The 9671-nt window shown below is 43.0% G+C and overlaps 1 protein-coding gene across 1 annotated transcript; it reads right to left on the reverse strand.

Annotated features, from left to right (window-relative positions):
- Positions 1-220: 220 nt before the first annotated feature.
- Positions 221-2051, reverse strand: LOC118387662 (immediate early response gene 5 protein-like). The gene has a single exon (XM_035776258.2). It carries the CDS (start codon positions 1696-1698, stop codon positions 787-789), a length of 912 nt encoding a protein of 303 aa, XP_035632151.1. The 5' UTR covers positions 1699-2051; the 3' UTR covers positions 221-786.
- Between the last annotated feature and the right edge of the window lie 7620 nt (positions 2052-9671).

Below are 9671 nucleotides of genomic sequence, written 5' to 3' on the forward strand. Positions count from 1 at the left end.
AACGGAGAACATAAAATGTGATGATTAGAATTACTAAGTGGCATACCATACAGCTATATTTTCATTTAGCATTGCATTTATGCTGTGAAGTTAGCTACTGTGCAAATGGTGTCCTACCTACCACATCTGCCAACCACCCCTACCAGGTGACACCGTCGCAGCACTTAGTGCATTATATACAAACCAACCCAATGGAAAAAAAGGAGAGCAAAGAAAAGTGAATTGTTAAACAAAATGCTTTAATACGTGAGCATCACGCAATCATAATCCATGGCAGATACCAAAATACATAGACTCAGAATAGGACATGGGAAAACAGGATTTACAGGCACAATATTACAAATGTACAAGTCTTTATAAAACAAAGACGTTAGAAAAACAGTGACTGTCAGACGTCAGATGACGTCAGCATTGAGCGGTCACATTCAGTCCTGTAATATTACCCTTGTTTAAGGATACATTTTAATAAATGATACTCAGCTTTTGGAATACTGTAGCTGACTTGTTTCGGAGCAGGTTACAGCGTTAACTGTCTGTCATAAGCCACTGGTTACATTAGTATTACTCGTCTAAATGCCACCTTGCTCACATGCTTTCAACAGAAATTCCATGTAAATAGCTACAACAGTAGGCCTACTTTCATTGTGATCTTTTGGGGAATTCCAATTTACTACTGTCTTCCACGTTCCACCACGTGGGGGTTAGAACTGCAAAGGTCGATGAAACCTCCCGTTCTATCCCTATTAAAATCCCCCAAGTAGGATATCAAAATCATTGTTTCAAATTTTAAAAAGCAACAATTGCAGTACTCCAAGGGTTGAGGTTTTTGAGCATTTGATCACAACAGATTTGCCCAGAGTCACTGTCCTCTGCCTCGGAGTCAGGCTGCTCTCCCTCTTTGTTACTCAGGAGTCCAGAAAAACTGGAACCGAATATTGTTATCAAACTCGATACATTGCTAGTGTCCATTTCTTCAGTTTCCCCTTTATTCTCGTCGTTTGTAGAAGGTAGAGATGTGGAAGTTAGTTTCGTTCTTTTCGTTGGTGAGTTTGTGAGTTCAAAGTCATCGGCAGTCCGTTTCCTGTTAGTGTAAGCCTGGGGAGCTTTGGGCTCGTACGAATGTTTCTCCGCTGATTCACTGTTGTCCGTCTGGCAGTCTGTCGGCGTCTCCGTTTCCTCTTTTGGATCACTCGGAGAGGGAGCACTGATACAGCTGGATGAGATGGCAGTAACAACACTGGCGACCTCACAGGTCTGAGTAGCCTCTGGACTCTCTTCCGGGGTTTTGATGTCGCTACATCCTGAATCCGAAACTCCATTTTCGGCGCTGTCTTGATCACCACTCGCTTGAGTTTCTACGTGGAGTCCCGCCGGGGATTCAACCACATCTCTGGGCCCCTGCTTGTCCACCGCCACTTCGCTTTGCTCGTCCGATTCAGACAGGCTCTCTGTCGAACCGGGGACCAATTTGCCTTGTTTTGAAGCCATGTACTCCCCCTCACACCACTCTCTTGCTTGCTGGGCGCTCAGGCATATGCCGCCGTAGTAGTCACTCAGGTATACTTGCCGGGCACTCCGTAGAACGAGGGAGACCAGTAGATTTTTGTGTAGTTTGATACCACCACGTTGCACTCGGGAATTATAAATCTTTCCAAGTGAAATACTCATAATCCGATGCGCCTCAACTTTAAACTCCATGATTAAAAACTATTAGCTTGGTAAGCAAAAGCACCCACGGTCTTAATTGTGCTTCAGTCCACGTCGAAACAACTGGTTTGAAAGGTAATCCTAAAATCCCGGGTGTAAATGTAGGCTATTCGAGTTTGTTTGTCCAGCTAACGACTGCACGCGATTCGCTTACAAATCACACTGAATTCAACAGTGACGTAAATGTATATATATATATTTTTTTTTAGAAACGGGCAATTGATGACTGCAAGATGTGTTTCATCGTTCTCCTGAGCAGAATCAAATTGGTGCATGGGTGAAGAAATTAAAGGCTTTCATTAAATTCTTACACCTTTCGCTTCAATCAACAGCTGAGCATTAAGAGGAATGGGGCTGTATCTATTTTTAACACAGCTTTATACCCTAACGTAACAACCAGGCCAGCCAATGAAAATACGTGTCGTCTTTACAATCACTACGAATACTGCCCCGCCAAATCCATATGGACCAATGGGCGTGCGCTAAAAATATAAATCAGATTTAAATACAAACCTGAGAGAGTGTTTTAAAGGGATAAACGCATTTTTAAGCAGTTGGAAATAGCCTTGTAAAATATATATATAAAAGTGCACATAATAAAGTATAACACCCAAGACATCGGCTATAGCTTATTATATTGTAGGTTCTAATGTGATTTCACATTATGATAGATTAAAAAAAAATACATTTTATCCATTTATTTGTGCTATTTTACATTAGTCCAAAATGTTTCTGATAATCATACTTTTAATATCAGAAATGTTTAGATTTCCCCTTACTGTTATCTCCCGAACCAAAATGTTAGTCTACTCTTTTCGGGAGAACAACACTAATACATAAATTACAGCTCTTTTCTGCTGCCATGCTGTGTCCCCTTTTAGAGTACGGTATATTTTCTATTTGATTGCTGACTTCCTGAGCTGATGTAATGGCTTGACTGTTTTCAGCCAGGTCACATGATGCTTTTGTGCGGTGTCCTGGCAAAGGCAAATTCTAGTGAATGAACAGTTAGGAGGGGGAGGGGTAGTGGTGTTTCGTTTCAGGAGACTGTTATGCTGCATTCATAACCAAGTGGGAAGGTGCTATTACCACATACGACTGAGAATAATCCACTCGAACGCCCCTACAACTGGTGGGAAATTCGTCTATCATCTCTGAGCTCCAACTTCTCCCACGTGCAAACCCTTGGAAAATACCTCAATACTACCTTTTTCGGCAACAACAAAACATTATTTATAACAATAAATATATATATATTTTAAGACTAATTTGTTTACAAGCCTGATAGGTGTACTTTTAGTTAGGTTGATGCAGCCATTATTCAATCAACATTTCTCAACAAGTTAAAAGCACATGAATGCATCCAACTGGTATTTACAATTTCAGAACGGGTAATGACCTTCTTCCCCCTGGGCTATGAACGCAGCATTAGGTATGCATTAGTTATGTGGGGGGAGGGTGTGTTGAAATGTACTCTAATCTTAATGGAAAATAAGTGTCTCTTGAGCCTATAGCTCAGTATAAAATGTGGTGATTTGTCAAGTCATTGTCTGGACATGTGTGGGTCATAATTTGCACGATTTTTGTGATTTAAAAAAAACATGCCTATAACACTTACCTCAATTGTTGGTAACAAGATAAACAGTTTGTGGGTCCATATATCACATATTTAAATATCCTATTATAGGCATATGGTATTATGCTCATAGGGTTCAATTTAATCCAAAAATATATTTATAATATCGTAGAAACACAATCCAATTCTTAACCTGAAGTAGTCCTTGGATTAAAGTAAAATCCAATCCATGTATGCGATAAAAAAGGGATGTGACCTGGCTGACCATCAAATGCTCCCAGGTTGAATAATTATCTAATTGATTGAGGATTGTTTATTTGCATGAATGGTTTTTAATTTATCACAAATATTGAACATAAAGGACCCTGTTAAGACCGTGTGGATCGGCTACTGCAGTGGGCAAATGGACTGATCCATAAATTATAATGAGTAGTGATTAGGATGCAAGGTCAATAATGGCACCGGAGGAGATGGCTGCCATTGTACAGGCTCCTAACCAATATCAAATCAAATCAAATTGTATTTGTCACATACACATGGTTAGCAGATGTTAATGCGAGTGTAGCAAAATGCTTGTGCTTCTAGTTTCGACAATGCAGTAATAACCAACAAGTAATCTAACTAACAATTCCAAAACTACTGTCTTATACACAGTGTAAGGGGATAAAGAATATGTACATAAGGATATATGAATGAGTGATGGTACAGAGCAGCATAGGCAAGATACAGTAGATGGTATCGAGTACAGTTTATACATATGAGATGAGTATGTAAACAAAGTGGCATAGTTAAAGTGGCTAGTGATACATGTATTACATAAGGATGCAGTCGATGATATAGAGTACAGTATATACGTATGCATATGAGATGAATAATGTAGGGTAAGTAACATTATATAAGGTAGCATTGTTTAAAGTGGCTAGTGATATATTTATATAATTTCCCATCAATTCCCATTATTAAAGTGGCTGTAGTTGAGTCAGTGTCAGTGTCAGTGTGTTGGCAGCAGCCACTCAATGTTAGTGGTGGCTGTTTAACAGTCTGATGGCCTTGAGATAGAAGCTGTATTTCAGTCTCTCGATCCCAGCTTTGATGCACCTGTACTGACCTCGCCTTCTGGATGATAGCGGGGTGAACAGGCAGTGGCTCGGGTGGTTGATGTCCTTGATGATCTTTATGGCCTTCCTGTAACATCGGGTGGTGTAGGTGTCCTGGAGGGCAGGTAGTTTGCCCCCGGTGATGCGTTGTGCAGACCTCACTACCCTCTGGAGAGCCTTACGGTTGAGGGCGGAGCAGTTGCCGTACCAGGCGGTGATACAGCCCGCCAGGATGCTCTCGATTATGCATCTGTAGAAGTTTGTGAGTGCTTTTGGTGACAAGCCGAATTTCTTCAGCCTCCTGAGGTTGAAGAGGCGCTGCTGCGCCTTCTTCACGATGCTGTCTGTGTGAGTGGACCAATTCAGTTTGTCTGTGATGTGTATGCCGAGGAACTTAAAACTTGCTACCCTCTCCACTACTGTTCCATCGATGTGGATAGGGGGGTGTTCCCTCTGCTGTTTCCACAATCATCTCCTTAGTTTTGTTGACGTTGAGTGTGAGGTTATTTTCCTGACACCACACTCCGAGGGCCCTCACCTCCTCCCTGTAGGCCGTCTCGTCGTTGTTGGTAATCAAGCCTACCACTGTTGTGTCGTCCGCAAACTTGATGATTGAGTTGGAGGCGTGCGTGGCCACGCAGTCGTGGGTGAACAGGGAGTACAGGAGAGGGCTCAGAACGCACCCTTGTGGGGCCCCAGTGTTGAGGATCAGCGGGGAGGAGATGTTGTTGCCTACCCTCACCACCTGGGGGCGGCCCGTCAGGAAGTCCAGTACCCAGTTGCACAGGGCAGGGTCGAGACCCAGGGTCTCGAGCTTGATGACGAGCTTGGAGGGTACTATGGTGTTAAATGCCGAGCTGTAGTCGATGAACAGCATTCTCACATAGGTATTCCTCTTGTCCAGATGGGTTACGGCAGTGTGCAGTGTGGTTGAGATAGCATCGTCTGTGGACCTATTTGGGCGGTAAGCAAATTGGAGTGGGTCTAGGGTGTCAGGTAGGGTGGAGGTGATATGGTCCTTGACTAGTCTCTCAAAGCACTTCATGATGACGGAAGTGAGTGCTACGGGGCGGTAGTCGTTTAGCTCAGTTACCTTAGCTTTATTGGGAACAGGAACAATGGTGGCCCTCTTGAAGCATGTGGGAACATCAGACTGGTATAGGGATTGATTGAATATGTCCGGAAACACACCGGCCAGCTGGTCTGCGCATGCTCTGAGGGCGCGGCTGGGGATGCCGTCTGGGCCTGCAGCCTTGCGAGGGTTAACACGTTTAAATGTATTACTCACCTCGGCTGCAGTGAAGGAGAGACAGCATGTTTTCGTTGCAGGCCGTGTCAGTGGCACAGTATTGTCCTCAAAGCGGGCAAAAAAGTTATTTAGTCTGCCTGGGAGCAAGACATCCTGGTCCGTGACTGGGCTGGATTTCTTCCTGTAGTCCGTGATTGACTGTAGACCCTGCCACATGCCTCTTGTGTCTGAGCCGTTGAATTGAGATTCTACTTTGTCTCTGTACTGACGCTTAGCTTGTTTGATAGCCTTGCGGAGGGAATAGTGTTATTTTGTGTGTTTTTTCTGCATTATTTGTGACTTGTTTTGTACATAATGTTTCTGCCACTGTCTCTTATGACCGAAAAGAGCTTCTGGATATCAGAACAGCGATTACTCACCTCGAACTGGACGAAAACATTTTCTTTAATGAGTCTGGACGAAAACATTTTCTTTAATTAGTTAGTCGCAAAGGATTTACTCCAGATACCCGACAAGGCACAAATCGCCATCATTCGCATGAAGAGAAGATGCAGATACAGGGGACACAGGTCCGGGTTCCTTGTGAGAACTCGTTGGCAAGGTGAGAATAACCCGTCTCTGCCATCCATCCTATTGGCCAATGTGCAATCATTGGAGAATAAACTGGATGAGTTTTGTTCAAGACCATACTAACAACGAGACATTAAAAACTGTAATATCTTATGTTTCACCGAGTCTTGGCTGAACGACGACATGGATAATATACAGTTGGCTGGTTTTTCCGTGCACCGGTAATACAAGGGGTGGCGGTCTGTGTCTATTTGTCAATAACAGCTGAATAGCAAAATCAAAAATGAAGGAAGTCTCAAGATTTTTCTAGCCTGAAGTAGAGTATCTCATGATAAGCTGTAGACCACACTATTTATCATGAGCGCTTTCATCTATATTTTTCGTAGCTGTCTATTTACCACCACAAACTGATGCTGGCACTAAGACGAAACTCTCACTCAACGAGCTGTATAAAGCCATAAGCAAACAAGAAAATGCTCATCCAGAGCCGGCGCTCCTATTGGCCGGACACTTTAATGCAGGGAAACTGTTTTGCCTCATTTCTGCCAGCATGTTACATGTGCAACAAGAGGAAGAAAAACTATAGACCACCTTTACCCCACACACAGAGACACATACAAAGCTCTCCCCCACCCTCCATTTGGCAAATCTGACCATAATTCTATCCTCCTTATTCCTGCTTACAACTAAACACTAAAACAGGAAGTACCAGTGGCTCACTCAATACGGAAGTGGTCAGATAATGCAGATGCTAAGCTACAGGATTGTTTTGCTATCACAGACTGGAATATGTTCCAGGACTCATCCGATGGCATTGAGGAGTATACCAGATCAGTTACTGGCTTCATTAATAAGTGCATCGATGACGTTGGCCCCACAGTGACCGTACGTACAGTTCCAGTCAAAGGTTTGGACACACATTTTTCTTTATTTGTACTATTTTCTACATTGTAGAATGATAGTGAAGACATCAGAACTATGAAATAACACATATTGAATCATGTAGCAACCAAAAAAGCGTTAAACATTTCAAAATATATGTTGTATTTAAGCCTTGATGGAAGCTTTGCACACTCATGGCATTCTCTCAACCATCTTCATGAGGTAGTCACCTGGAATGCATTTCAATTAACAGGTGTGCCTTGTTAAAAGTTCATTTGTGGAATTTCTTTCCTTCTTGAAGTGTTTGAGCCAATCAGTTGTGTTGTGACAAGGTAGAGGTGGTATAAAGAAGATAGCCCTATTTGGTAAAAGACCAAGTCTATTTATGGCAAGAATAATGTCCAGTGTAATGAGTAATTTGATAGCTAGGCTTTAAAGATAAATACTTCTAGCTAACATTAACATTACATTACATCTAAATATTTCAGTTGCCAGTCCCTTACAAACTGACCTTCACAACACACTGTGAAGTCAGCTCACAACAAAAGTAACACAGCCCAGGCTAGATTAAAGGTAGACTCAGTTAAATTACATTCCTACGAGCAGCACCGTGTTTTATGGGTACATTTTGACTGACTGACTGATCTACAAATAATATTGAGAAGTGATTTATGCTGCAAGGTGATTCTAGATCAGTCAGTCTCGACTCGCCGATAAAGCCGGCTGCAATGTCGAATGTGCCCACTGAGATGAGCAAGATGCAACACTCTCACACAGTCACACACAGTATCTGCACATATGCATGGGTTCGCTTCACACTGTTATAGCATGGTAGCCAGGGGCACCAAAACAGTGGAGAAGTTGAGCCTCATGCTTCAACGCTCTTAAGACATCAGCATGCTTCGGTTTGGCTCGCGCCTTGCCGTCCCCGAAAGAGTGTGCTTGCATACTCTCTTAAGACCTTCACTTGAAAATGAGAAGAAAAGAAAAAAAATCGGTCATTATTTTTGACGTTTTTGCCAAGGAGAACTTTGTCACGCAATTGTACATCTAACTAAGATGTTTGGTGCAGTATATCTCAAGTGAAAAAATATGCATGAAAACTATTCATCTCTCCTTGAATGACAACAAACACTTCATTGAACGGATCCCTACTGTTGACCAATCCCCGACAAAGGGGCATAGACTTCAACTACCAACTTCGCCTTGCCTCTAGAAAATGTTTTGTATGCACAAACAGCCAAAATAACATTGTCTAATATTGCCTATCAAAACTAACAAAAACTTCACAAAATGCTCTCATAATATATGCACAAACTGTTCAAAACTGTTTTCGGATGGTAAGCATGTGAACGCCTATAGTTGTTGAGGACATTTACTCATGTTGTTGACTTTCTGCATATAAGTTATAATGCTGAGTCTACCTTTAAACTGTGGAGTAATGACTAGGAATAATTTAAAGGAGAGAGCTGAGTGAGGCAAAACATTACATTACATTTAAGTCATTTAGCAGACGCTCTTATCCAGAGCGACTTACAAATTGGTGCATTCACCTTATTACATCCAGTGGAACAGCCACTTTACAATAGTGCATCTAAATCTTTTAAGGGGGGTGAGAAGGATTACTTTATCCTATCCTAGGTATTCCTTAAAGAGGTGGGGTTTCAGGTGTCTCCGGAAGGTGGTGATTGACTCCGCTGTCCTGGCGTCGTGAGGGAGTGTGTTCCACCATTGGGGAGCCAGAGCAGTGAACAGTTTTGACTGGGCTGAGCGGGAACTGTACTTCCTCAGTGGTAGGGAGGCGAGCAGGCCAGAGGTGGATGAACGCAGTGCCCTTGTTTGGGTGTAGGGCCTGATCAGAGCCTGGAGGTACTGAGGTGCCGTTCCCCTCACAGCTCCGTAGGCAAGCACCATGGTCTTGTAGCGGATGCGAGCTTCAACTGGAAGCCAGTGGAGAGAGCGGAGGAGCGGGGTAACGTGAGAGAACTTGGGAAGGTTGAACACCAGACGGGCTGTGGCGTTCTGGATGAGTTGTAGGGGTTTAATGGCACAGGCAGGGAGCCCAGCCAACAGCGAGTTGCAGTAATCCAGACGGGAGATGACAAGTGCCTGGATTAGGACCTGCGCCGCTTCCTGTGTGAGGCAGGGTCGTACTCTGCGGATGTTGTAGAGCATGAACCTACAGGAACGAGCCACCGCCTTGATGTTAGTTGAGAACGACAGGGTGTTGTCCAGGATCACGCCAAGGTTCTTAGCGCTCTGGGAGGAGGACACAATGGAGTTGTCAACCGTGATGGCGAGATCATGGAACGGGCAGTCCTTCCCCGGGAGGAAGAGCAGCTCCGTCTTGCCGAGGTTCAGCTTGAGGTGGTGATCCGTCATCCACACTGATATGTCTGTATATATATGTTTATATATATAAAATATATAAATATTTTGACATAAAACAAATTTAAAAAGGACAGACGTGACTGAGGCGAGGGAGACAAATTAATTAATAAAGTATTTGGCAATGGAAAACATATACAAAATAAAACACAATTAAATAAAAACAAAATATAATCAGCATGATTCAGTGTTTTCACATGTA

The sequence above is a fragment of the Oncorhynchus keta genome, chromosome 1 (genome assembly GCF_023373465.1).
Source record: "Oncorhynchus keta strain PuntledgeMale-10-30-2019 chromosome 1, Oket_V2, whole genome shotgun sequence".
NCBI lineage: Eukaryota > Metazoa > Chordata > Actinopteri > Salmoniformes > Salmonidae > Oncorhynchus > Oncorhynchus keta.

Excerpts from the sequence above, each read along its gene's own strand:
- LOC118387662 (XM_035776258.2), bottom strand. The coding sequence starts at position 1,698 with ATGGAGTTTAAAGTTGAGGCGCATCGGATTATGAGTATTTCACTTGGA.